The 25,853-nt window shown below is 49.6% G+C and overlaps 11 protein-coding genes across 11 annotated transcripts; 4 read left to right on the top strand and 7 right to left on the bottom strand.

Moving 5' to 3' along the window:
• Window positions 1-361: 361 nt before the first annotated feature.
• MYCFIDRAFT_81946 (uncharacterized protein) lies at window positions 362-1,066 on the top strand (the record flags this gene model as incomplete). The annotated part of the gene is made up of 1 exon (XM_007924623.1): window positions 362-1,066. The coding sequence occupies one exon, from the start codon at window positions 362-364 to the stop codon at window positions 1,064-1,066; it is 705 nt and encodes a 234-aa protein (XP_007922814.1).
• Window positions 1,067-1,274: 208 nt separating this feature from the next.
• Window positions 1,275-2,712, bottom strand: MYCFIDRAFT_81945 (uncharacterized protein; the record flags this gene model as incomplete). The annotated part of the gene is made up of 3 exons (XM_007924622.1): window positions 1,275-1,800; window positions 1,965-2,244; window positions 2,385-2,712. The coding sequence occupies 3 exons, from the start codon at window positions 2,710-2,712 to the stop codon at window positions 1,275-1,277; spliced, it is 1,134 nt and encodes a 377-aa protein (XP_007922813.1).
• A 1,141-nt stretch (window positions 2,713-3,853) lies between these two features.
• MYCFIDRAFT_99596 (uncharacterized protein) lies at window positions 3,854-4,759 on the bottom strand (the record flags this gene model as incomplete). Its single annotated transcript, XM_007925226.1, has 1 exon — window positions 3,854-4,759. A coding segment is annotated over one exon (906 nt), but the record flags the coding sequence as incomplete, so codon positions are not given.
• A 188-nt stretch (window positions 4,760-4,947) lies between these two features.
• Window positions 4,948-6,634, bottom strand: MYCFIDRAFT_52408 (uncharacterized protein). The gene is made up of 2 exons (XM_007924361.1): window positions 5,805-6,634; window positions 4,948-5,744 (listed from the first exon to the last, which is right to left on the bottom strand). Exons 1-2 carry the CDS (start codon window positions 6,322-6,324, stop codon window positions 5,161-5,163), a joined length of 1,104 nt encoding a protein of 367 aa, XP_007922552.1. The 5' UTR covers window positions 6,325-6,634; the 3' UTR covers window positions 4,948-5,160.
• A 271-nt stretch (window positions 6,635-6,905) lies between these two features.
• On the bottom strand, window positions 6,906-7,241 carry MYCFIDRAFT_81942 (uncharacterized protein; the record flags this gene model as incomplete). The annotated part of the gene is made up of 1 exon (XM_007924621.1): window positions 6,906-7,241. One exon carries the CDS (start codon window positions 7,239-7,241, stop codon window positions 6,906-6,908), a length of 336 nt encoding a protein of 111 aa, XP_007922812.1.
• A 1,693-nt stretch (window positions 7,242-8,934) lies between these two features.
• On the bottom strand, window positions 8,935-9,336 carry MYCFIDRAFT_131731 (uncharacterized protein; the record flags this gene model as incomplete). Its single annotated transcript, XM_007925225.1, has 1 exon — window positions 8,935-9,336. One exon carries the CDS (start codon window positions 9,334-9,336, stop codon window positions 8,935-8,937), a length of 402 nt encoding a protein of 133 aa, XP_007923416.1.
• A 505-nt stretch (window positions 9,337-9,841) lies between these two features.
• On the top strand, window positions 9,842-10,717 carry MYCFIDRAFT_131286 (uncharacterized protein; the record flags this gene model as incomplete). Its single annotated transcript, XM_007925224.1, has 2 exons — window positions 9,842-10,467; window positions 10,516-10,717. 2 exons carry the CDS (start codon window positions 9,842-9,844, stop codon window positions 10,715-10,717), a joined length of 828 nt encoding a protein of 275 aa, XP_007923415.1.
• Window positions 10,718-14,263: 3,546 nt separating this feature from the next.
• MYCFIDRAFT_64735 (uncharacterized protein) lies at window positions 14,264-15,854 on the top strand (the record flags this gene model as incomplete). Its single annotated transcript, XM_007924498.1, has 3 exons — window positions 14,264-14,350; window positions 14,405-14,701; window positions 14,760-15,854. The coding sequence occupies 3 exons, from the start codon at window positions 14,264-14,266 to the stop codon at window positions 15,852-15,854; spliced, it is 1,479 nt and encodes a 492-aa protein (XP_007922689.1).
• A 646-nt stretch (window positions 15,855-16,500) lies between these two features.
• MYCFIDRAFT_133105 (uncharacterized protein) lies at window positions 16,501-17,517 on the bottom strand (the record flags this gene model as incomplete). Its single annotated transcript, XM_007925223.1, has 1 exon — window positions 16,501-17,517. One exon carries the CDS (start codon window positions 17,515-17,517, stop codon window positions 16,501-16,503), a length of 1,017 nt encoding a protein of 338 aa, XP_007923414.1.
• A 29-nt stretch (window positions 17,518-17,546) lies between these two features.
• Window positions 17,547-22,898, top strand: MYCFIDRAFT_206679 (uncharacterized protein; the record flags this gene model as incomplete). Its single annotated transcript, XM_007925222.1, has 15 exons — window positions 17,547-17,895; window positions 17,926-18,909; window positions 18,942-19,019; window positions 19,043-19,067; window positions 19,109-19,130; window positions 19,173-19,186; window positions 19,230-20,430; window positions 20,481-20,553; window positions 20,608-21,257; window positions 21,284-21,827; window positions 21,885-22,010; window positions 22,042-22,096; window positions 22,137-22,160; window positions 22,191-22,208; window positions 22,259-22,898. 15 exons carry the CDS (start codon window positions 17,547-17,549, stop codon window positions 22,347-22,349), a joined length of 4,254 nt encoding a protein of 1,417 aa, XP_007923413.1. The 3' UTR covers window positions 22,350-22,898.
• MYCFIDRAFT_214074 (uncharacterized protein) lies at window positions 22,220-25,534 on the bottom strand. The gene is made up of 4 exons (XM_007925221.1): window positions 24,989-25,534; window positions 23,489-24,935; window positions 23,050-23,435; window positions 22,220-22,898 (listed from the first exon to the last, which is right to left on the bottom strand). Exons 1-4 carry the CDS (start codon window positions 25,179-25,181, stop codon window positions 22,885-22,887), a joined length of 2,040 nt encoding a protein of 679 aa, XP_007923412.1. The 5' UTR covers window positions 25,182-25,534; the 3' UTR covers window positions 22,220-22,884.
• Between the last annotated feature and the right edge of the window lie 319 nt (window positions 25,535-25,853).

Below are 25,853 nucleotides of genomic sequence, written 5' to 3'. Positions count from 1 at the left end.
CATGGCATGGCCGTGCTGCCGAAAAAGTGGAGAAGGGCGTCCGTGCGCTCAGCTCAGCTTTTCAGGTTGACTTCACCTCTAGTGCATGTGACAGCATATTGTCTTCGGCACAAGGACACAGTTTACGCCTAGCAGCAATCATCCACGAGACGTGATGACATTCTCACCTGCTCACGAGTCACAAGCTTACTTTTGTCCGAGCTCTGAATGGCAGGTATTGATATTCGACTCTTCCGACAGTAACATTCAAGCGTTGGACAACGACACCGCTCCGGATCAATTCGTGTCTCCAAAACCCCCACCCGCAGGCGCGCATCCGTCAAGACAAACCACGACTCGAACGTCCTGAACATCATCCATCATGGCCACAGAAACAATCACAATCGAACAAGACCGAGCGCACGCGCTTCGAGACGCAGAAAGAAAAGCGGCAGAAATGTTCAAAGAAATCGGCTCCAAACTCATTCGCCCGGGCGTCAGCGAAAAGCAAATCAGCGACGAAATCCATCAAATGGGAAAAGAAAACTATGGCGTGCGAACCCACTGGCACAAACGATTGATCCGAAGTGGACCCAATACTCTAGCCCCATTCGCCGAAAACCCACCTGACCGGATCGTCGAAAAAGGTGACGTCCTGGTCATAGATCTCGGACCCGTCTTCGAAGCCTGGGAAGCAGATTTCGGACGAACGTACATCATCGAGACCGATGATGCAGAGAAAATCAAACTTCGGGATGCACTGGAACCGATGTGGTATAAGATCAAAGCGAAATATGATCAGAATCCTTCGATGACTGGTGGGGAGCTTTTTGAGATTGCCAAGGCTACGGCTGCTGGAGATGGGTGGAAATGGGGAGCGCATTTGGCTGGACATATTGTGGGGGATTTTCCGCATGAGAGGATTCCTAATGATAAGATTACGAATTATATTGTTGAGGGGAATGATCAGAAGATGGATGGGTTGGATAAGAAGGGGCATAAGAGGCATTGGATCTTGGAGGTGCATTTGAGGCCGCAGCACGAGGAGTATGGGGGGTTCTTTGAGCAGATTTTGACTGTGAATTGAGGAATGGGTGGCGATTGACTTGCATCGTTGCCCTAGGGGGCGGTGTTGCATTGTGTCCTTTCCTGATTCTGGGATGCTTTGCGGCATCGCATTCGACAGCTTGCATTGATCTGTTCAAAGCCGTAAGTCGGCAGGAACTCCCAGCTAGTACAGATACCGAAAGCCTTTGACTTCCGCTGAGCAAAGGTTCTTGCCATCAACGTCCAGCTCAATCGTGCCATTCTCGTCTCGATCCAGCTTGCGATTTCAACCTGGCCAGATACTGTCTGAGAACACACGCGACCGCACAGGCCGAACCCAGAATAGCGAAGCAGCTCCAAAATGGCACCCTGTAGTAAGGTCCATCCATGCTTCGCCAAATATAAATCCCTGGTATGCTCCCGATATTACCACAAGCATTGATCATCCCGATCGCCACAGCTCGCTTGGCCGGAGGTCTTGGGATTGTGTTCGAGATCCAAGCAAGCACAACGAAACCAGATGCGTAGCCAGTCGTCATCAAAAAGGTGCTGAAGTACCGAGCGCCGATATTGACACTGGAGCTGGATATCGCATAGCCAACCAAGCAAGCGATAGCAGGCCAGAGACAGTGAAAGTATCGTTCTCCAGAGCGATCTGCATGCCAACCATTTGGAAGGGAGACGAGGATTGCAAAGATCCAGGGCGGAGCAGTGAGAAGTAGGGTTATGGTTGTTGAGTATCCGAGAGCTTGTTTGATTGTAGGAACGAAGAAGCTAATTAGTAAATGACAAGCCCATGATGGTCAAGAAGTAGGTAGCAGCCACGAGCCAGACCTTGGGATCGATAAGTGCCAATTTCAATCCCTGATACGCAGTCATGGAGTCATCTGTGTCAACGGTGTCAACATCTCTCGCAAGTCTGGCTTGCGATACTCGACTGTCGAGCCGAGAGCCAGCGTGTCGTAGCAGGGTAGTCTGTCAAGATCGGGTATGCGATGAACGCAATGCCCACAGTGAGAACTCCTTCGATGATGAAGAGCCACCTCCACGCCCGAATGCCATGAACGCCTTCCATGTCACCCAGAATGCCAGCAGCAATGAGCCCACCAAATGCTTGGGTGGCAAGATTATCAGCATTGATCAATGTAACTCTCAGTTGCATCTCTGCTCTTGTGTACCACCTGCTTAAAAGCAAGAGACAGCCGGGAAAGAATGCGGCCTGTTTCTGTCAACTGGTTTTACAGTCGTGAAGCTGATCAGACATACCTCGACACATCCTAGAAATAATCTACACATGATTGCGCCGACCGCATTATGGCATACTGCAGTGCATGCGCTGATTACTCCTCAAGCCGCAACACACGTGCACAAATACAAGCTAGGCCTCTTGACTTGATTCAGAATCGTATTACTCGGGACCTGACAGCTGACATATCCAACCAGTAAAATACTAATGCAGGTTTGGCATTCGACATCTGACAGTTGAAGATCAGCTTCGAGACCCTTCAATCTTGCATTGGCGAAGTTGTTGCGGTCGATGAAGTTCAGAATGAAAAGCACGATGATCGCTGGAAAGATGCGAATGTCGAGCTTGCGAACAAGGTGCCGTTCTTCATCTGCGGTCCAACTGGTCTCTTCTACCGTGTCTGTGCCCGGATTTGAAGCGATGGCCTCGGAAAGGGTCATCTCATCCGTTGGCGGGCCCATTCTTTGAGAAAAGCAACGGTCACTGCAGTTGTTCAAGAAGTCCAGTGTAAAAGTGAAACGAGCCAGCACTCAATTATGAGGTTGCATTCTATCCAGGTCACGGCCTAATAAGGACCCGACCTGCATGCGATGCGGAGGCCCGCGGGCAAACCTTCGGCTAGTCACTGTCGATCAATTCGCGCGGTACTCCATGGCCGTGGAGGATCAAACAGGCGAGCGACAAGCAGCAGATGAGACTCTCGATATCGTCAAGGACGCGGGCCGCTGATCAAAGCTATGAATTTCCTTGGGCCGGGGTGTTGTAATTACCAAGATAAAACTGTGAATCCGTCGAGATCATGTTCAATGGCACAGAAGAAACAGCTCCATGCCGCCTGTCATCAACGATGCTGCGGATCCTAGAAGCCCTTATTTCTGCTGCATTGATAGCCTCACTTGCAGCGGCGAGCGTTATCAACCAAACTTCTTCGCCCATCACATACATGTGTTGACATTTAGCATAGACTTTCCGCCCGCCGGTTATGCCAGCCTCAGCGACGGCTGGCGAAGCCAAGCTCGTGAGCAAGACTTGAGCAGCTCGACGTGGCTCATCGCATTCTGCATGACTGACTAGACAGTATCTAAGCGTCGCAGAGTCATGCTCGAACGTTTGTGCAAAGGCCAGGGTGAGAATGTTATCCTGTCGATCTGCGATGATGATTCTTCCCGTCTCAGTCCCCCCAGATTCCGAGACTTTAAGGCTCATGACAAGATCTTTACTGCAAAAGGCAGTTGCCGGCTGAGGATCTATGAGGTCAAACCCATTGTACGAAGGACTCCCGTGAATCATGATCTTCTTAGACAGCTGCCTCCCGGATGCCGTTGGCTTCTCCCTAGCCACCACCAGATCCAGCCATTTCGTGGAGTGAAGTTCATTGACGTCGAGAGTAGTCAGGTGAGAACGCTTGCCCTTGTCGAAATGTGCCAGCTTCATGTGGCATACTGTCGTCGAGGATGATTTAGCAGGAGTGATGCTCCTCGCTGGTAAGACTTCAAGGCGGAGGGCAATGGGTCGCATGAATTGGTCGCCATAGCGGCAATTTAGCACAGCACGGAGCTCATTCCCACGCCGCAAGGCGGGTAGTGTGATGCGCAGTCCTTTGTTCGATAGCTCAAAAGACTCGTCGCGTTCTGGCACAGTCCAGCTCTCGACCTTAGCAGCATCCCTGAAGCCATAAGGAGAAGGCGAAAACAGGGTTCCTGCCAATACATCAGTCCAAGTCTCCCAAGCGAACACGGAGTGATCCAAAGATGTGCGGACGATCTCTTCTTGAAGACGTATGAAGGCCTTCTCGCCTTCACCGTACAGCATTGGCATGTGAACGTCAAAGATGCCAAGAAGCGAGTATGCCTGGTCCTCCTCACGCGAGCTCTGACGATGAGCAGCCCATGACATTCTTTTTGCGACACTGATAGAATGAAGACCTTGCCGGTGTGTCAAGACATCTGCATCAATGCCAGTGATTGACGAGAGAAGATCGACCATTTCGTGCTTCGTGCCGATGGATTGCCATGCATGAGCGAAAAACATGACATGGTCAGGTGCGATCAGCTCTTGCAAAGTCCAACTTCGAGTAAACCATCGACTTCCCTCCAGAAGCTTGCGCGTATCCTCCTCCGCTGGATTGCGAGGGCCAGCGACCTTAACGTCGGAAAGGTAAGCATAGCACACTTTGGCATTAGTGTACCACTTGTACATTGAATTGATAGCCTGCGAAAGCTCTGCGCTGCTGGACTTGTCGATGCAGCACGTGTCAATCCAGACATATTTAAGACCATCCTTGTCGGCTTGACGACAGGCATATTTGATTTTCGCATATCCTTTCTTTTGGGTTGCTACTTTGAGGTTGGTATTAATGTCTCGGAAATCGACTTCGTCGTCAGTCCATGTATGTGACAAGATGGCATATTTCCGGGCCCAGTCTCTTTCCTTTGTGATCTGCTTCAGCATCCAAGTCTTGACGTTCAACAACCACATTACGACCGTCCTTAAGTCTTGAATGAACTCAGCTTGGTCATGCCTGCGTTCAAGATCAAGAAGTTTCAGCTCTGATTGATGAGCTGTCAAGCTGCAGGTGAGACCCACTTCCCGAGGTGTTGCAATACTGCCTCGCCAGACTCACGCAAAGCTGACTGTTGCGGTCTCATTGTATCGGGACTGATACCCAGAAAGGGCTGATCATCAAAGTTATATTATTCATGTCATTAGCTCTATCATACAAGCCTTTATGCGCCTGTTCTGTTGATCGATGGCTGCTCGTCCTATAGAATATTGCAAGCTTAGGTTTTCAACCCTGTGAGCTGTGCTATGCATTTGTAAAATGCCACGGAAATGCCCAAGTGAGGCCCATGAGGGCACTGCCATCTAAGCTCAATTTATGAGTTGACCTACAACTCGCTCTTTTCTGTCTCCTCGGCAGCGTCAGGTCCTTGGAAGACGCTCAGGATGTTTCTCCTGCTGGTGAGATCATCCAACTTCTCAGGTGTGAGGTTGCCCTTCCTGATTAGATTGCCAATGCGCGTAATCTCCTTCTCAATGTACTCTTTGTTGGCCTCTGCTTTCTTTGCAGCCTTGATGTAGTACTCAGCGTACTTGCCTTGCAGCTTGCCAGCCTGTGCGTAGAGGTCTTTGTAAGCCTTCTCGCCGCCGTCCTGGAGGGCTTTGACTGCATCGTTCAGGGAAGGAATGATTCCGGCAAGCGTGTTAAGTGTACCACCTGGAGCACGGAAGGTGCCAGCCTTCTCATTCATGAAGTCAACAAGAGCCTCCTCGGAACGGCCACCACTGTATGCAACTTGCTCTTGCGAACCCTTTGGAAAGTAGAAGATTGTTGGGTAAGACTTGACTCCGAATCGCTGGGCGGTTGCCTTCGCGTTTGGTGCTTCGGCATCGACTTTGGCGATCAAGACGCTTGGCTCAGCAGCGAAATCATGGGCAACCTTCTCCCAAACAGGAGCGAGGCTCTTGCAGTCTGCGAAAGAGTACATGTCAGTATACAAACACTCGTGATAATGAACATGGTAGTACTCACGTCCACACCATGGGGCCGTGAAAGCGACAATGGCATCTTGGTCCTTGCCAACCTTCTCGTCGAATGTAGTATCGGTCAACATCTCCACCTGACTGGCAGGCGACTTTGGCTTCCTAGACTTGACGCCAGTCTTCTCCGTGATGAAAGCAGTCAGCGACTCGAGGTCACGGCCGCTGGAGTACTCTTCTGGCTCGCTCTTGCCAGTGCCATCAAACCACTTCAAAGTAGGGAAGCCTGAAATCTCATACTTCTTGCCCAGCTCCTTATGCTCGTCGGCGTCGACCTTTGCGATTGTCACTTTGTCCTTGGCGAACTCGAAGCTGGCTGCGAGCTCTTCGTAGATAGGCGCGAGGTTCTTGCAGTGGCCACACCATGGCGCAAAGAATTCGACCAATGCGGGCTTGCCTGACTTGAGAATTTCCTTGTCGAAGTTCTTGGGTGTGAGGTCGAGCACTGAGCCCGCCGAGACGGTGCTGAAGGCAGCGAGGCCTGCAGTGAGCAATTGGTTCAGTCGAAACATGTTGACTTATGGTTGTGTGGAGTTGTGGAACGGTGGTGCTGAGAGTTCAAGGTTCCGAATTGTGTTGCAAGAGCAAGGGTCCAATCTTATTAAGAACAGCTGTTCCGAGGCGATTCTTCTTGCCACATGCGCTCCGCTCAATTGAAGCAGGTACACAGCATGTGATGTCCAAAGACGCTTCAACAGCTGAAATGCGGCAACCACAACTCGACCTGACAATATATAAGCTCGAGTCTCGAGGCCGCTGGGCACATCGTCAAGAAACGGCTCAAGAAGAACATGAACAAATTGACTGACTTGCTCGGTAATATGTAGCTTCTTACCGAAGTAACCAGGTCAAGGAGTCCTTTCATAGTTCTAGCATCTCCAGAGAGATGTATTAATAATGCTACATCAATGCATGACACAGCTCGCCCACCTCATTAAAAGGGCTCAAGATAGCCAATCGTCCCCATGTTACCAATGCTCCTTTCACATCCCGCCCATTCTGTTGCGCCACACTTTGTGGTCTCAGCCCAAGACGCTTCATGATCGTCGTTAATCATTACAATTACCCCATTACATTACTCTCCTGCACTCATTCATGCACCGGGACACTTGACAGCCAAGATCGGCTGTGGTGGACCGACATCCACAGCTCCATCATTGCTCTGCACATAAGTCGCAGTAGCAGCCACAGCCGGAGGAGGTTTGGTCTGGAACTTGCAAGCAGTGATAACGTTGACAGAAGACTTGATCTTTGAGATGTTGAGGTCGCTGTTCGTAGGGTGCCACACATCATCATTGGGAATCGTGATAGTATAGCTGGCTGGGCCACCGATGAATTGAATGGAGATATCGGCTCGTTTTGTAAGAGGAGCTGCAAGAGTGGTGCCAGCGATGGCGAGGAGAGATGTGATGATAGTTGAGGTATACATATTTAAGCCTAGGTGTTGATATTGTCGAGTCTCTGGGTCGATCAAGGATGAATGGAATATAAGATGCAGGAAGTCTTCTTGTTTGGTTTTTCTGGTATTGAGGTTGCTTCTGTGTGATGAGGAAACGAGACACTGTACTTCAACCTCTTTCTTATATCTGTCATGCCGAGTTGCACAGGCTCCATTTTGAGGTCATCGAACGGCACCATCGGTGTTCGTCGGAGTGCACGGAAGTGCTGCCATTCTTGGTGCATTACCATTCTCGGTCTAAGTTGATGTTGATTTTCCAGTAGCAATAGTACAGCACAGCCGAGACTGCGCATAGCGCAGCAGTGCACGAACAGGTCCCGTGGGTGTGGTTTAGCTTGACAAGGTAGCCATGTATTTGACTCTATTCTTACCCATAAACTTTGTTTATCCTTACACCAAGCAAACCATACCAAAAATACTGCAGTAGTCTTTATGTCCGCTGCCTACGTCTGGTCTTGCAGTGTCCGTGATGGTGCATAGAAAAATTCTGGAGTCTTGACCTCTCGTGATACTTCAAAGTGCCGATGACAGTCATGCCGCAGAGATACCAGCAGTAGCAAAGTAAACACAGTTTGACGCAAGCCGAACACCGTGGGGTGTAACGTATACGACGCTGACGATGACGTACAACTTGAGAGAGCTGCGCTACATGTAGCTTGACTGTTCGAGGAACATAAAGTGGCTCGGCTTGTGCTCAATACTTCTTTCGTTGCAAATGTCGCTGCGCAACGACACGTGCCGGCACTGGTAGCACGCAAGTGGCAGAAGCCGTGATCGACCACACTAAGAGATGTCCTACTTAGTAGACGAGGGGTTATCCACGTAGCTCGCAATAGCTTGTCCTCACGATCCACGGAGATCCGATACAGCGGTAGAAATATGTGCTTGTAGGCGGCTGCGCGTGCCTACAATATGCGAGCGAAGCTTCCGCCCTACCTATAAGCCCTCTTGCTTGCCGCTTACCTATAGTACATACAAGCTCGTATTCCTCCCTGTAATTGAATTATTGTTATCTTCGTATCGTCGTCGTATCGTCGTCGTATTGTCGTCGTCGTGTCGTCGCCGTATCGTCGTCGTGTCGTCGCCGTGTCGTCGCCGTGTCGCCTTCGTATCGTCGTCGTATTATCTTCGTGTCGTCTTCTCGTCGTAACTAGCCGTAATCTTCGCTAGCTAGTTGTAAAGGTTCTAGCCTTAGGCAGAGAGCGTGTACGGTTCTCTTATAGGATTTGGCCAAGCTTTTAGAATCCGGGGAATCACGTAGGTAGCTAAACAGTACTTCGAGCTACTGACATCCGAGACTACTATAGTAGTGCGAGCTTCGCTCGCAATCAATAGTGATGCCGGCCGCGTATCATTCGATAAAGCTAGAAGTCGAGCAGACTCGAAGAGAATGGAATGCCGTGGCATGGGAACCGTGCCGAGACATTAGCCACCAGTCGGCTGGTACCAGATCCATCCAGCACGTTGTTCAAGACTGATAGTGACCATCGCGATCGAAAGACAAGGGCAAAGGCTACGCCGTGAGAATTCGCGACTCGTTCTCTGGCACTGGAGTCTTGCTTCTTTAGCAGCTGGCAGGCTTTGTCTTGACCACCACTCTCACATACACCTGCTCAGGAAATGAATTCGAGATAGCTCTTTGACGCAGGCCGTCGCTCAAGACTCAAAAGTCCAGCATCAGCCCCGGCGCAGCTTTCTCCAAATCCTCCAGCTCCAGCCATCCTGCATCTATCTCTGCGACCTCTCCCCTTTCAGAAGCTTCCTTCTTGTCTAGAGTGCACCTCGCAAGAGTCTCTCTCACGAAGATCTCGACATACTTTTGAAACACTTGTATAGCGTGTTTGTCGATCTTCGTGTTCTTGTCTTGGAACGACTCGTGGAGCAGGCGGAGCAGGAGTGCTTGGGGTATGGAAGGCGTGTCATCAGATTGAGTAGGAAGCGGGATCTCTGCTCTCGCTCCCGCTACTGTGTCGTCTGGTGGCTCGTTGTCGTGATGGGAAGCTATCGATTCTGGAGATGGTTCTCGCGCTGGTGTTTTTCGCTTGGCAGGTGCGGATTTGGTCATCTTCGAAGCTGATGTGAAGCCTATCGATCTTGGATCTGGTAGGTCATCGTCCGAGTCAATCTTCTCGGCGTCATCGTCATCGTCCTCTGTGACAGTTGTGGATCTTTTCCGCTTTGCTGTCGCGGGCTTCTTTGCTGTGGGTTTCGACTTGACCGAGCTCTCTGATTCTATGGTCGGGATGCGTGGGAACTTGGATGGCTTTAATGGCTTGAAAGCCGGCCCTTTGCTCTTGGACGGCGGATAGTAGACTTGCTCTTTGGGCTCTTTTCGAGGTGGCATTGTGTCTAATGCGTTGATTCATCAGCCGACGGACGCGTTGACGCGATGATAGACTTTTGGCCCCCGATTCCGCTTCAAAGTCGCGTCGCGCTTGCCGTTTCAGATCGCGGGGTCGATTTCACATGCTTAGCTCCACATCCAGGCTTCAGGAACCAAATTCTATAACATCACCTCGAATGCGCGCATGCGACATCTTGCTCGACTTCTCGCCAGCTCCGCCTTCAAGATGTCGACCATACCTCTAGAGCAGATTCCAACTCTGACCCTCCTATACAAGCTCAAAAAGCTACAAGCTTCGTCCGATCCGGTCGATGCGAATGCGACTTCGCGCTTCAACGACAAGATTTCCCTCATTCGCAACGACATCACCAAGCTCGAAGTTGATGCGATCGTTAATGCAGCTAACGAGTCTCTTCTTGGAGGTGGTGGAGTTGATGGTGCCATACATCGAGCCGCCGGTCCAGAACTGCTAGAAGAGTGCGAAACATTAGATGGGTGCGATACAGGGTCGGCCAAGATCACGGGTGCCTACGAGCTTCCATGCAAGAGAGTCATTCACGCCGTCGGACCGGTGTATTGGAGGACGAAAAACCAGGGCAAGCACACGAGTCTCTTACAAGGATGTTACACAACGAGCCTTGATCTTGCTGCTGCCAAGAGTTGCAAGAGTATCGCCTTCAGCGCTCTGAGCACAGGTGTTTATGGTTATCCGAGCGACGAGGCTGCGGAGACGGCCATCCAGGCAGTCAAGGGCTGGCTAGAAGCTGATGAGGCTCGAGCGGACAAGATCGAGAGAGTCATCTTCTGCCAGTTCATGCAGAAGGACGTTGATGCGTACGACGAGTACATTCCGTGAGTATGAGCGAACTTCATTCAAGAATATACACTGACTGGTTGCAGAAAATACTTTCCGCCATCGGAGACTGCAGCCGAAGAAGCTGATGAGTCTGGCGAAGCCGAGACAGCACGACCAGATGGCGAAGCAACGGAAAAGGATGACAGCGCAATTCCAGACTTGCCTGATGTGCCGACCAAGGAGCCAAAGCAGCCAGACGAGCCAGAGCCTAAGAAGCAGAAGCTCGACGAGACTGCCAAGGGTTGAGTACAACATCAAATGAGCCTGGAATTTCAGAAGAAGCGTTGCTGCGATGAATTGATTTGTAACTGCATAAGATACCCATAGCAAGCGAAGTGCTTCGAATAAAATGCGCACGAGTCGGATAAATGATCGCCAATCACGAGAGGCAATTCGCAGCGCGCACCCGCGACAAAATCGACGAGAGCCAGGCGGGTTGATGCCATTTACTCGTACTTACAGCCAAGCTGACCAACAGCATCTCCTATGATATCTTGATTGTTCCTTGCACGAGTCTCCAAGAGCGAATGAAGAAAGCCTGGCGAGGCTCGTATTGCCGAATGTCGTAAGGGCTTTCTTCGCTCCATAGGCTCCGACTTCGATTCTATACTGTGATTTCAGGGTCGAATGCATCGAATAACGTGCTTAGCTTCTTGATGGAGAGCACGAAGTGATATGTAAGACTTGACCTCGTTTAACACCTCCGGTCAATGGTAGGAATCAGCGACAGGTGGGAACCTTGAACGATACTTTTGTGCGAGCATGGCGATATGGTCAATTGTGCTCCTGCTACTTTTCTATAGCTCTTAGCTCTCTGGATGTCCTGACTGCTATAATTTCTAATAGTATCGACGAGATATAGTGTTGCCGTTGCCAGAATTGTGGGTGCAGTCTAAGAGACTGCTCGGAGTGTGCCCTGTAGGCTATATTTCAAGATATCCAATTGGTGAATCTTCGACCAGTATGGACTCCAGAGCCCCCATTCCTGTGCTTCGCCACTCGTCTGCTCGGATGTCAAGGAACGATTGTATACAAGCAGAATTCGACGCGTGAAGTGAGTGCGCGCGTATGGGGATTTCTCGGCACACCTGCCTGCAGATCCCCGGGCGTAGCTGCGACTCCGGCTGCCTCTTGATTGGCAGCGCAGCTGCCAATCTAGACACCGCGGCCACCGCCCGCGAAAATCCAAGTTGTCCGCCAAGACCGAAATGATTGGCTAAGAAATTTCGCAGAAGTAATATGCAATCAAAGATTGAAGGGAAATTTGACTTACCCCGGATTTTAGCGTAGAACGTCAATCGAAACAAATATTAAAGGGAAATTTAACTTACCCCGGATTTTAGCATAGAACGTAAATCGAAAGCGCTTAACGAATCCCGGATATAAGCGTAATACGCTAATAAAAATTTAGTAGGAGCTTAACGTATACTAAAGACCTAGATATAGCTATATCCTACTAAATATAAAGCCTATCGACTAGTATAAAGGTCCCCGTAGCGAAAATATTAGTAAGATTACTAATAGTACTATTAATTTTAATTAACAAACCTATTAATTAAACTATTAGGTAAACTATTAGATAGACTATTAGATAAACTCTTAGCTAAACTATTAGTAAACCTAATAATAGAACTAATAATAAAACTAATAATAAAACTAATAACTCAAATAGTACTAATAGTAAAACTATTAGTAATAATAGAACTAATAATAAAACTAATAATAAAACTAATAACTCAAATAGTACTAATAGTAAAACTATTAGTAAAACTAATAACTCACAGAACTACTAATAAAACTACTAGTAAAACTACCAAGACTACGAGCTAGCCTACGAATAGGACTACTAATTAAAGTACTAAGACTACTAATTAAAGTACTAAGACTACTAACTAAACTAGAAACAAAACTATTAATAAAGCTACTAGTAAAACTATTAAAGAAACTACTAATAAAATACTAATTAAAATTTTCGTTAAACTGAAACTAGTAATCGAACTACTAATTAAACTATTAATTAAATAGTTAATTAAGCTATTTATATAATTACTAATAAAACGACTAATTAAACTACTAGTTAAGCTACTAGTTAAACTACTTCTTAAACTACTAACGAAATTTTAAATTAAACCGTTACTAGTAATTAAAATACTAATCGAACTGCTAGCTAAACTACTAATTAAACTGCTAATCGATCTACTAATCGACCTACTAATCGACCTACTAATCGACCTATCTCTATTTAGAAGTTAGTAATTTAGTACTATATACTTTAAATTATATAATTTATCGGGGGACTAGCTACTAGTAAAATACTAATTAAAATTCTATAAACTAAAACTACTAATTAAACTACTAATTAAACTATTGATTAAACTACTAATTAAACTACTAATTAACCGGTTAGTTAAACTATTAATTAGACTATTAATTAAACTACTAATTAAACTATTAATCAAGCTATTAATTAAACTATTAATCAAACTATTAATCAAACTATTAATTAAACTATTAATTAAACTATTAATTAAACTACTAATTAAACTATTAATCAAGCTATTAATTAAACTATTAATCAAACTATTAATCAAACTATTAATCAAACTATTAATCAAACTATTTATTAAACTATTAATCAAACTATTAATTAAACTATTCATTAAACTATTAATTAAACTATTAATTAAACTATTAATCGAACTATTAGTCGAACCGTTAATCGACCTCTACTAATCGAACTATCTCTATTTCGAAGTTAGTAATTTTAATTAGTATTCTATACTTTAAACTATATAATTTATCGGAGGACGAGTAATAGAAATAACTAGTATAATAGCTAAATCTATAATAGCTAGATAGTATAGCTTAAAGCTATTAATCTCTAAGAATTATACTACTAGACTTACTAGCTAGAGGATAGCTACTAGTAATTAGGGGTTATATATAATATATCTAGGCCTCTACTAAGGTAGTATATCTATTCTTTTAGTATATATTCTATATATAGCCTAAATAATTAAGTTTTATTTATATATTTTAAGCTAAGTTTAATAACTTTTACTACTAGTAAATTTACTACTAAAGTTAGAAGTCTAAATCGCTATTTTAGTATATAGCTAAAGTTCTATTCTCTCTTACTATAGTGACTAGCTAAGTAGTACTTAGTATTTGCTATAGATATATTTAATTTTCTAACTAAATATTTAAAGCCTACTAATTAAGAGTCTAAGGGAATTAATAGCGCGCGTCTAGACTAGTAGCGAACTACTACTTAGATACTAGTACTTATATTAAGCCCTACTAAACTATATACTATAGCTAGAACAAACTACTATATAACTTAGAAAAGCATAACTATAATTTAGAATTGTAAGATTAGTAAATTTTCCTTTATAAACTAGGGTATAGATATATATAGAAACTAAAATTATAATATTCTCTAAAACTAGTATCGTATTCCTAGAACCTTATAAATAGCTATATTATATATAATATAAAGATACCTAGGCCTATAGTTATAGAGTCTAAGAGCCTTTAGCTATTGAAGTTTACTAGCCTCGGTAGTTGAGATATATATACGATTAGTAATCAAAACAAATACATTGCAAGCTGCCAGTCTTGGAACGCGATAGTGGTCCACAACACTTCCTAGTTGCCTGCATCAACACACCCCATCACTTTCAACTTTCAATTCGTGGTCTAACCGCTTGACATCTTCCGCAGACCTTGAATAGAGAACGTGACTCGGCCGAGTCTGCGCAAGTCAGGACACAGCAAGCAACGTCGCCCAACATGTCGGACGGCAGCATCTTGAAGGCGGACAAGGACTTCACCAAGGAAGTCGATGCTGCCATTCCGGAAGCTGAGAAGATCGCAAAGGTATGATCATCATGTATGTGATGCGCTCGCGACCCATACTGACCGAATGCATAGAATGGTCAGACTCAGCAGGCGATCGATAAGCTGCTCAGCTTAGAGAAGCAAACGCGGCAGTCCTCAGACCTTCCATCCACATCGCGCCTACTTGTCGCCATCTGCACCATATCCAAGGAATCGGGAGACTGGAGTCTATTGAATGAGCAGGTTCAGCTACTCAGCAAGAAGCATGGACAACTCAAACAGGCCATCACCAAGATGGTGCAGGTCGTCATGGAATTCTTAGATGACACGCCGAGCACTGAAGTCAAGATGGGCGTCATTGAGACCTTGCGGACGGTGACGGAAGGCAAGGTATGGTACATGCTCGGAGTGACAAATGGTGTAGATTAGCTGACATGGGGAATCGCAGATCTTCGTTGAGGTGGAGCGAGCTCGCGTGACACGAATACTTTCCAACATTCAGCGATCCCAGGGCAAGGTGACTGCCGCCAAGGATACACTTTGCGAACTGCAGGTGGAGACCTTTGGTTCCATGACGCGGAGAGAGAAGACCGAGTTCATTCTTGAACAGGTGGCGCTGTGCATTGAGGATGGCGACTGGACGCAAGGTGGAATATTGTCGAGAAAGATCAGCACTCGCTATTTCGCCAGGAAGCCCAAGAAGAGCGCCGAGCAGATCGAGAAGGAGCGGAAAGAAAAGGAAGAGCGGGAGCGCATGCGATCGGATGGAACGATAGGCGAGGCAGAAGAGCCAGAGGATGACGACGTGACAGATCTCAAGCTTCGATATTACGAACAGCAGATCACACTCGCCAAGCACGAGGACAAGTACCTCGAAGTCTGTAAGCACTATCGACAGGTCTTGGACACTGAAGCTGTCGAAGACGATCCGGACAAGCTTCGCGCAGCACTTCAACGTGTTGTCTACTTCATCCTTCTTGCGCCATACGACAACGAGCAGTCCGATCTTCTGCACCGTATCGCACAGGACAACCGACTATCGACATCATGTCCTAGAGAAGCTGAGCTGCTGAAGCGCTTCACCGTGCCCGAACTCATGCGCTGGCCTGCAATCCAGTCCAACTTCGGAGAGCACTTGTGCAGTACCGATATCTTCTCGAACAAGGAGAGCCCGAAGGATCCGAAAGCACACCAGCGCTGGTTGGACTTCCGCAAGCGTGTCATCGAGCATAATGTGCGCGTGATCGCGAAGTACTATACTCGCATCCACTTCTCGCGACTTACTTCACTTCTCGACCTCCCGGCCCAGGAAACCGAGAAGTACATCTCAGACCTGGTCACCAGCAAGACTATCTATGCGCGAATCGACCGGCCAGCACAGATTGTCAGCTTCGAGAAGAAGCGAGATGCGGACGAGGTGCTGAACGAGTGGAGCGGCAACATGAAGTCGCTCCTTGGTCTTTTGGAGCGCATTGACCACCTAATCACGAAGGAAGAAATGATGGCAAGAATCCAGCCTAAAGAGGTCAAGGGCAAGGCTTAGAAGGCCGAGGTGCAAGTACCATCCAAGTCTGGGCACAGATGGTCATGGACGAAAGAAAGGCGGAATGCCATCGACTACGGCCGTCCTCCCCAGCGCGATCCCAAAGCCGGACCGGATGATGATGATGACTGGTGTTGGGTATGAGCATAGCATGCTTGCAGCAAGGCTAGAAGAGCGAAATTGCTACAGAAGCTATTCGAGCCTGTGGAGGAACTCGGGAGAGCCGCATCATGCATTACCTGTAGAAATAGTGCGCGCGTGCTGTAGTATATACTCATACTAAGACAAAGAGTTATCTTCGTACGAATGCTGAACACCCAACGTGTTCCCCCTGTGGATGATCACAGCCAGCTATTGAACCAGATGCTATGCCGCATGAGACATACTGGCGTTGCAAAGCGCTGGTAGAATGTACAGACCTCCAACCCGGTCGACAAACATGGCGCAATTCGTGCATTGTAAGTCGCACACCACAGAGCATCTGAGTATTACTATAGCCTACTCGAGATGTCTGTACGGGCTGCTCTCTCCCGTACTTTGGTCTGTTCCATCACTAGAGCCTTCCTCACGACCAGTGCTCCATAGACTCAAGCGATGCTCGCGCACACATTCCCAGTCCCTCCGCCCCATCAATCAACATCAATCCCTACCACTCCTTATTCTGCCTAACCCTCATCCTCACCCCACCCGGCGGCTTCTTCAAAACCATCCACAACATAATACTCGTGGCCAAACTCAACGAAAACCACGTAAAAATATACTGTGTATGATTATTCCTCAAATTCACTTCCGGAGGTCTCCCAATCGGTATACCCTTCTCTTGTCTCCTATACGTTTCTATAAGATCGCTCTTCATCGTCTCTTCAATCCACACGGCTTGTGAACCCGAGTGTTCTGCCATTTGGTATACGTCTGGGAAATACCATTTTCCTTCTGCAGGGACGTTGGAGGGGGTGAATATGTTCTTTTTCCAGGGTTCGCGTAATAAGCCTTGGACTGTGACTTCGTCTTTAGGGAGACCTTCGGGGCGAGAAGACTGGGGAGCTTTGTCTTTGGGGATCCAGCCTCGGTTTATGAGGATTCTGGTATCTGCCTCGTTGCTTTCACCCTTGAACTGCCCTGACCGGTCGAGTGGTGTGACGACTAGATATCCGTCTTCTCCGTCGAGGAGTCTTGGTCCGATTAGCATTTCCTTCTCGTGCATTAGCCGTCCTCTTGCGTAGACTCTTCTGTAATCGAAGTCTTTGATTGCGTCGGGATCGATTCGTGGCGGGAGGGGCAAGGGGTCTCGGACGAGGCGATCTTCGAATTTGGCTATGAGGTCGGTTTTCCATCCTAAGCGTTGGACTTGCCAGCAGCCGAGGATGAATGCTGTGATGGGGATTGTGGCGAGGATTATTATGCCGACTTTGTTGTGTTTACGGCCTGAACGGACGAGGGTGGGCGGATTGTCGACGATTGATGTGAAGCCTGGTGAGTCTGCTGGGTTGGCATATGAGCGGCGTTGTTGGCGGAGGAGCTGGGAGGGTTTCAGGCGTGTTCGCTGTTGGCTGAGGCATTGTGTGCATATCCATGATGGTCGCTTGATATTACATTTTATTGTAATTTTGGGCCTTCTGGGCAGCTCGGCGATCACGCGCCGTAGTGATCGTGAGCCCTGCATTTCTGTGAATGTGGATGTGGATGATCGAGATGAAGTCGCATGCTTCCTGTTTGGGAAACAACCTGGTGACTAATAATACGCTTCGCCAGCTTTCACGTCGCGAGCGAGCTCAGTACCCGAGCAACCACATTCTTTGCAACTCCTCATGTTATGGAGATTTCCCTCAGAGCAACGCTGGCGTAGCGTCCCTGGAGAATGATGGTGCCATCATTCACATTCTCACAGATTTTCACATCGCCCCTCTCCAAGGACCAACCGTCCTTACCACTGACTGGGCAGCATCAAAGATGCATGAAATGCGCACCATCCTCTCGCGGAGCTACGCTATCTGGACACACCACATGTGTCGTTCGCTCGGAGAGACGCCAGCCACACGATGTCTGAGTACGGCACAGTCACATCACTAAGTGCGCAATCAAAATCGTAAAGGTGGAACTCTGAGGGCTATGCCTGTGCGGTTTACAAAAGAAGAGGATGAGATGATTCTGAAGTATAGAGATGAGGGTATGACATTTGATACCATTGCAAATCTCCTTCAACGAGCCAGACCGAGCATTCGGACCCGATTCGCGAGGTTGGCAGAATCAAAGGGCCCGGCTCCGGCTAAGGGGCTCTTCAGTGAAAGTGAAGATCAGGTTCTCTTCGAGCGGCGCAGGTCGGGACATAGCTTCAAGGACATTGCTAAGGAGCTTGGACGTTCTTATTGGGTTGTTGCGAACCGATTCCACTCCATAGTCGCTCGGAGAGATCTCCGTCACTACAGAAGGGCAACGCCTAAGCAAGCCTCTGCTCGAATTTCAGAAGATGATGATTCTCTGATCATCCAACGAAAGGCTGAGGGTGCTACAACCGTTCAAATAGCCCGAGAACTGCGAATCGAAAGCCCGAAGGCTCACAAAGTCGTCGCTAGTCGTTGGAGAACACTTCAGCTACAGCACAATGTTCCACTCCCTTGGAGCACACATGAACCAGTCACAGCGGAACTTGCGCGTCGCGTAATCGAGCTGAGAACAGCGGGCAACAGCTTCGGGGAGATCGCTGTTCTCGAGGGATCCTCCGTAAGACGCGTTGAGGGCATATTTTATCGCAGAAAGCGACACCTAGCTGGCAAGCGGACAACCCCTTCCGATGTTCTTCCAAACGCCAATTCCGAACAGACTTGCAAACTTCTGCAACTTCCTCAAGCTAGTGTCCATGGTCTTCATCAAAGGCAGAAGCGGGCGGGTCCGCAGAAAGACCTGCGAAGGTGGACGCCTGAGCAAGACGAACAATTATGGCGGCTCCTGATGCAGAATGGCAGAGATTGGGAAGCGCTCCGTTTGCAGATGCCAAACCGCACTGTAGAAGCCATACGGAAGCGCTACCACAGAATTAGGGACGATAGCGCTGTACGTGCAGCGCAGAAGACCCGAAAATTGGGAGAGCGACACGATGGCTGCATCATTCCTTAGCCGCACAAGACTTTGCGGTCAACGCAGAACAATCATTGAAGAAGCGACCATGTCTTTGGCGCTTTTAATCTGAGTCGTCTTGAACTGCGGGCGACAGATGTAAGCAGTAGATTCTAGGCATTGGCGGTCTTTGCGTGAAGCACGTCTGCCTTTTTTTGTGCCGTCATCTCTGAAGCGCCGCTCGAGCTGAATGAATGACTTGAGGGTGATGCAGCATTGTAGGTTGTCGTAGCGGGACAATTGGACGTGATGCGAAGAAAGAGAAGTGTTTGGGTTGAAAGAGGCTATCGTTGCGTTGCGAGGCAAGACATTTAAGGCTCTTTCCCGATTTGAAACATGCATGTGGACAAACGGCGCCTACCCGAACGGGACAGGCGACGTGCGACTGCTTCACTTACAACACTGCTCCTCAGCGCAAACTCACTTGCAACTTCAGCTACACCTCGTTTTCCCACCTCCCTACCACATGCCAGCACATCATCGACCTAGAACACGTCGCTCAGCACAGGCGCCAGTCGGTCGTCTCCCGTTGGGAACTCCTTCTCTTGATAAACACATTGCAGAGGCCAAGGCGGCAAAACTAAACAACGCGCATAGCGACAGCGACAGTCCAAACAACACTTCCGTCAATACAGCTGCCAGTCACACCATGTCTGATGTCGAGAACCACGAGTCTGCCGCTGCTCGCGCGGAGGCTAAGCTGCGTCGCCAGCAAGAGCGCATTCAGCAAGCTGATCCCATGATCAAGCCTGTCGAGAAGCCGCGTCCGTCCCGCAAGCAAGCATGGAAGCCACTCGACTTGAGCGATCTGATGCCGCCGCCGCCGCCGATGCCCAATGTCGACGAAGTCCGTGTCAATAGATACCCTGCACAGTCGCGAGACACTTCATTGTCACGCTCAATGTCCAGCTTGTCGCAGCAGACCGCTGCCACAGGAGGTGTCGAGATGGACCGCAATGACTCGGCAACCATGTACGACAATGCAGGCTTTCAAATGTATACAGGTCGCCGGCGCACGCGACAGGCAATGACAGAGCAGAGCGCAAACGGCGAGCCGCCAGTTCAGGACAAGCCGAAGACTGTCGAGGCAGAGTATGATCAGAATGAGATCCTCAAGGTGTTCAAGAAACAACTTCCAGGATTAGACTATCTTACTACCAACGCTGGGATGGCTGACGGTGAGGTTCACTTTGTGCAGCATCCAAATGGCGATGTCTCTGCACGGATCTGGTCAGCCAAGGACTATGAGTGGTGTCCGATAGGCCACTTCTCCAACATCCGCAAGAAAGTTGAGGGTCAGCTGGCAGGTGATAGGTTGAAGGGCGAGACAGCATACCAAAAGCTTCAGCAAAACACGCTCGCGTACTTTAGGATACTCGCAAAGCAGCGAGAGGCGCTCGCTATGGGTAAGCCGTTCGGTCAAAACGACATCAAGCAGGCTTTACCAGAGCCTCAACAGCCGGTGTTCCTCAATCCTTTCGCTAAAAACGAGGACCCTTTCAATGTGAGTAGGGATCTTGGTGGCTGCTCGTTGGAGACAACTTGTCGCCTCAACAGCCTCGCCTGCAATCAATGACCAGAAAACGTGCTAATGCTTTTCTGTAGGTATCGCAGGCGTCCTCTGCCATCAAAGCAACAGCGAAGCCTTACGAGCCCCTCGGAACTTTTAACACGATCTCTGCGGGCCCGCATCGTGACCCTGCCACCCCGACATCACATTCTCGACGAGAGAACACCATGCTGCCCGAGGTTCGATCTGCGATGCTGGATCAGCTTCACCAGCTCGGCGACAGAGCATCCAAGCGCAGCATGAGCAACATTAATCTCGCGACTCTCTCCCGGACAGTCATGAATGATCCCTACCAACAGACCGAGCCAAGCGAATACGATGAGGAGCACACGTCACCACCGTTGTCGATGTCGACACAGTATTCAAGGCCACAACCAATTACGAATAGCTCATTCCCTGTTGCAATCAGTCATGCAGGTGATATCAAGGCGCCTACTGCCACCCGACGCGGCATGTTCGGTGCTGAGTTTGAGGAGATGTGCGCTGGCTGGCAAGACTCACAGCTCCGACCAGAGCAGACCGAGCGGAAGACCAGCGTTCTCACGAATGGCAGCGTTCCTGATGTGGGCTATGAAAAGCAGACTCCAACGACTTACAACACAGAGCCAATTGGATCTGGAAAGCCCACGCATAAGCCCCACGATGTTGAACTGAATGATTGGTGGACATCTGGCCAAAAGTTCGCGCGTCAAGGTACGCCTTCTCAAGAAGACCTTTTGGTTCAAAGCTAACGAGGATCGCAGAGGACTTTTATCGTCATATTATAAGCACGGCTCCGCCTAAGCCAAACCCACCTGCAACTTTGTCCACGCCGCAGAAGACTTCCTTTGGCACACCTGTTACGCAGCCACGTCCCATCGGAGCTCCAATGATGAATCGCGGCAATTCAGCAACTCAGAAGTCCGATGCTATTCCCGAAGCAGACAAGGTTGATATCACTCGCCTACTCATTCCTGTATACGAGAATCTTGCGTCGTATACACAAGGTCCGAATCGCCGTGACTACTGGTGTCGTTGGTCCCAACCGCCGGAGTGGTGCATTGACCGCAGTCCCAAGGGCAACGAATCCTTTTTCGACAGCGTTTGGGGCCAGCCTCCTGCTCGCGTTGGTCGTGACCCTAGGTATCGTAACATGCCGGGCGAGCTGAGATTTGGAGGCTTCTCTCCAGGTTACAGCCAACAGAGCTCCGCTGCTGTGGGCAGCCCGGGTGCTGTCAAGGGTACCACAGGCAGCTTCGGCAGTGTGGGTATGGCAATGGGTGGTGGCTCTCTCGGACGCCTAGGTTATGGTAGCTCGAGGTTCTAGGAGGATATAACTTCGAAGACGGAGTTCATTGCGTTCGAAGCGGATGCTGTTGGGGAATGCCATCACCCCAACACGATACTACGAATGGTCTCAGACTATTCAAGTATAGACTCTGAAAAGAAGCTGGCTTTCACTTCACCAGTCCGCGGAGTGGCGGATTCTCGAGGTGATGAGGTAGCGAGACATCGCAGTGCAAGGTTCCAGAAGCACTTTGGCCGAAGGGCTGAGGACTTTGACTCAAAGCGCGATGCTGTCATGCGACAGCAGAAGAGAAGCGGACACTAGCATTCAGAAAACCTAGCATGGCCAGAATACTGTCAAAGAAACCTAATAAGAGATTGTTCAGTCGAAAACCCCACGTCACGTTTATAGTTCAAAAAAAAAATTCTGACTTCATTAATGTCGTGATTCAAGCCTCTATTATGACGCTTTTTCGCCCAAGTCATCATCTATGCACATTTTCATGTCATGCGCCAAAGTGCTTCAATCAATCAGTCAAGAATGAAGTGATAAAAGTCATTGCGCCACGCTCAAAAGTCTTCAAGATGTCCAAACGGCTCTTGGTTTGGCACCGCACTAAAGGTTGCCGATATCTGGCGTCGGATATCTTCCAGAAGGCGTGAGGCCTGTGCCACTTGGGGCCGCTATCATGCCTCGCCCTCGACCACGTCCTCGACCACGACTGGAGATGCCCACACCGGGTAGGGAGAAGTCGGGATTTGCTGAGAGAATGACATCTTCTTTCCTCCTCATAGCCGCACTCGCTGAGCTGACACCACTGTTGCCAGGGCCTCGATATGCTGCTGGTCCGATGAAGTGACCGCCTCCTTGTCCTCCTGGTCCTGGTCGCCAATTGGGGTTGATGCCTCTTTGGCTGACAGATGTGAAGTGAGAGGACTCTGAAGCCTCGCCTGGACTCCTGGCTCCATCGGGAATGGGCTCGAGAAAGCCGCTAGGATATTGGGCTGATGCAACGTCCGAGCCGGCTTGGGAAAGGGCTCTTTGTGGCGATGCTGAGTTGTCGGAATGTCGTTTCTGGTCTAGAGATGAGTCGCTATTGGAGTTGTTAGTCGTGGGTCTCCGCCCTTCATCGATGCCGTTCAAGACAACAGTCTGAGCAGGACTCAGATGGTCGTGATTGCTCGCCACGGGAGTGGATCTTGAATTTGATGTGGGTGTGGGGAGTTGGGTTGGGGATGGCATACGATATGGTCCACTGTGGTAGTTCTGCGGCTGCGAAGGACCAGGTGTCAGAGCGCCGGGGATGCCAGATTCGCGATTAGTGGGGTGCTGTGAGTAAGGTTCTGGATCTTGTACGAAGCGAGGGTCGACGTCTTCATAGTATGTCTCGCTGCCAGCTCGATGGCGTCGCGGAGACTGAGAGTCGTGGTGAGATCCGATCGTCGGCGAAGCAGTCACGGGTGATAAAGGGAGAGCTCGGCTCGAAGGCGCTGCGGCAGATGAGTGAGGGTCGGGAGACGAAGTGCCAGTGCTCTCCATCGTTCCACGCGACATGCCGGGGACTGTTTGTCCTACTGATTGCGCTAAAGGTGAAGGCTGCTGCCATTGTTGCCGGGCTGGATGGTAGGATCTGAGATATCATTAATACTGCTTGTGCAGCCACACAAACTGTAAGGAACTTACTGGTCAGAGTACGTGCTTGATGGCGAGACCAAGGCCTGGCCATTCTCTACGCCATTGCTCTCCCTCAACGGGCTTGGCGGCTGATGTGCTTGACCTTGCTCACCGAGCTGCAGATTGATCATGCCTGCGACATCACCGTCACTGTCTCTCAAACCATACTCATTCTCACCATAGGCTCGTGCTGGGCTTCGGGTGCCACTACGCTCGTCCATCTCAATTGCCTGTCCAATAGGCATTGCTGGCCCTGCTACGAATTGATCATCCATCCGAGGTGCTTGTGGCACTTCAACGTATGGCGAGCCTGCGCGCTCAGAACTGTAGTAAGGATCAATGTCGTATCCAGGAGGAGGCATCGGACGTTGAGCAGGGTGCATTGGCATTCCACCTCGCATCATTCCTGGCGGTGGACCATAGCCTCGTCCTCGACCACGGCCATTAAATCCTGGAGGTGGTGGACCGTAGCCTACTCTGCCGCCTCTGGGTCCAAAGCCGCCGCCTCTTGGAGGAGGGTAGGCACCGCGTGGCGGACCGTAGCCTCGTGGAGGCGGGCCATATCCACCTCGTCCACGCGCATAACCATTTGGAGGGAAAGCGTTCGGTCCATATGCATTTGAGCCATTAGATCGTTGACGCAATGATCCCTGAGAACCTTGGTGTCTGAGACCTGCAGCCGCCATGCCCGCGGCTCCGATGTCTGCTCCGGGAGGAATTGGGTTGCCATATTGATCGCGACTCGGTCGTCTGTACATGTCATTACTTTCCTGGCTCGGGCGGTGTGGCATTGGTGGCATGGGCTCATTATCGTAAGGTCGTCTTCCGCCGTTTGAGCTCGCGCTTCGAATGCTGGGGGCGCCAGGGTTCAGCGGTGTGCTGTCACTGTCATGTGTGTCGTGCCTTTTCATCTCAAAAGTTGCAAAATTACCACCCTTTTCGGTTGCAATGCTCCCGGTCATTGGAGGAGGCGATTCGGCTTTTGGAAGCGAATCGGCCTTGTCCATATCATCATTCATGCGCTGTTGTGCCAAGTTGTCGTAGTAGTTCTGTCCATTCATATCTGCGTTTTCAGCTATGCGTTTCTTGCGTGCTTTCCGGCTGACAAGTGTTCTCCGCATGGCACAGGTGACTATGCTGCTGCCAATGATGAGAATGGTAGCGCCAAGCACGATCCAGCCACCCCATTGCATGTGCGGCACGAACAAAAGGATGTCGACGAGGAAGGCCAGCAGGGTGATGAGAAGGGTGGGAAAGGTGAGGATCAATAGGGCGAGGAGGTATCGGGGCGAATGGCTCGGGCCATGGAAGTGTGCTGCGACAGCGAGGGCGAAGCATATTAAGCATAGCAGTGCGGCTATGGGATGAACGATAAGGATGGAGGACAGGCTATGTCGTGCGGAGGAGGGTAGCGAGAAGTCATCGGCCTGGTCTGGGCCTGAGAACAGACCATCTGCTGGCGGCGAGTAAGAATATGGGTGTAACAATGGGTAGGAGAATGAATCGCACCTGTGCTGTATCCTATGCGCGGGCCGACACATGTACTGCCTTTACAGTATCCCAATACTCCGAAGTTGTAGTCCTGATAACTGCCGAGCGGTATGCCTTCGATTACGGGAGTCGACAAGGTGCTCAGGAGCATAAGCACGAATGCGACCAAGAAGATCACGCTCAGAGGCGTGGCCGGTCGCAGCAAGCCCATGCTCGGCGGGCCGTAGAATCAAGCGAGTGTATGTAGTTGGGAGAATGGGCGGCTCGGTGGCACGCAGCCAGCACGGGCGGTGTATGCGACGCCGTCGCCGTGGTGTGCGGTGGCTGCAGCTCGAAATTCGCGTGCTAACAGTGTGGCCTGCTGCGGTGGGTGACGAGGTGTGAGCGTATCCTTAACGGCTGATGCCGGATTTCATACTGTCGCCCTCGTCCATGCGCTGCCCAGCTGTATCGATCAATGTCGTTCGCGTGGCGCGTCGCGGCCGTTATCGTGCGGGATTTGACGTGAAAGCAAAGCACGAGAGTGTCTACCGACTCTCTGGGCGGGCAAGGAGCGCGGTGTGGTGGAGGGTGTGGAGGTAGTTCTGGTTAAAGGTTCGCCAAGGAAGCACTGTCAACGGTTGGATTACCAGCAGAAGGTTGGCTTCCGCACGCCCTGCCCTCCACCCCGTCCGGGGAGGTGAGGAGAAGTCGAGGCGAGGCGAGGCGAGGCGAGGCGAAACAGGACCAGGAACAGGAACAGTGTCGGGGCCCTCGGGGGGAGATAGCGCTGCATGCAATGCAATGCCACTACTGCACGTCCATATCACACGCATCATCTACTGTACGATACTCTTCCTTCCTTCTCGAAAGCATCACATCCTGCCATCAGCCTGTCAGAAAT

The sequence above is a fragment of the Pseudocercospora fijiensis genome, assembly GCF_000340215.1.
Source record: "Pseudocercospora fijiensis CIRAD86 unplaced genomic scaffold MYCFIscaffold_2, whole genome shotgun sequence".
NCBI lineage: Eukaryota > Fungi > Ascomycota > Dothideomycetes > Mycosphaerellales > Mycosphaerellaceae > Pseudocercospora > Pseudocercospora fijiensis.
Note: the sequence above shows the minus strand (reverse complement) of the source record. Positions and strands in the feature narration are given on the sequence as shown.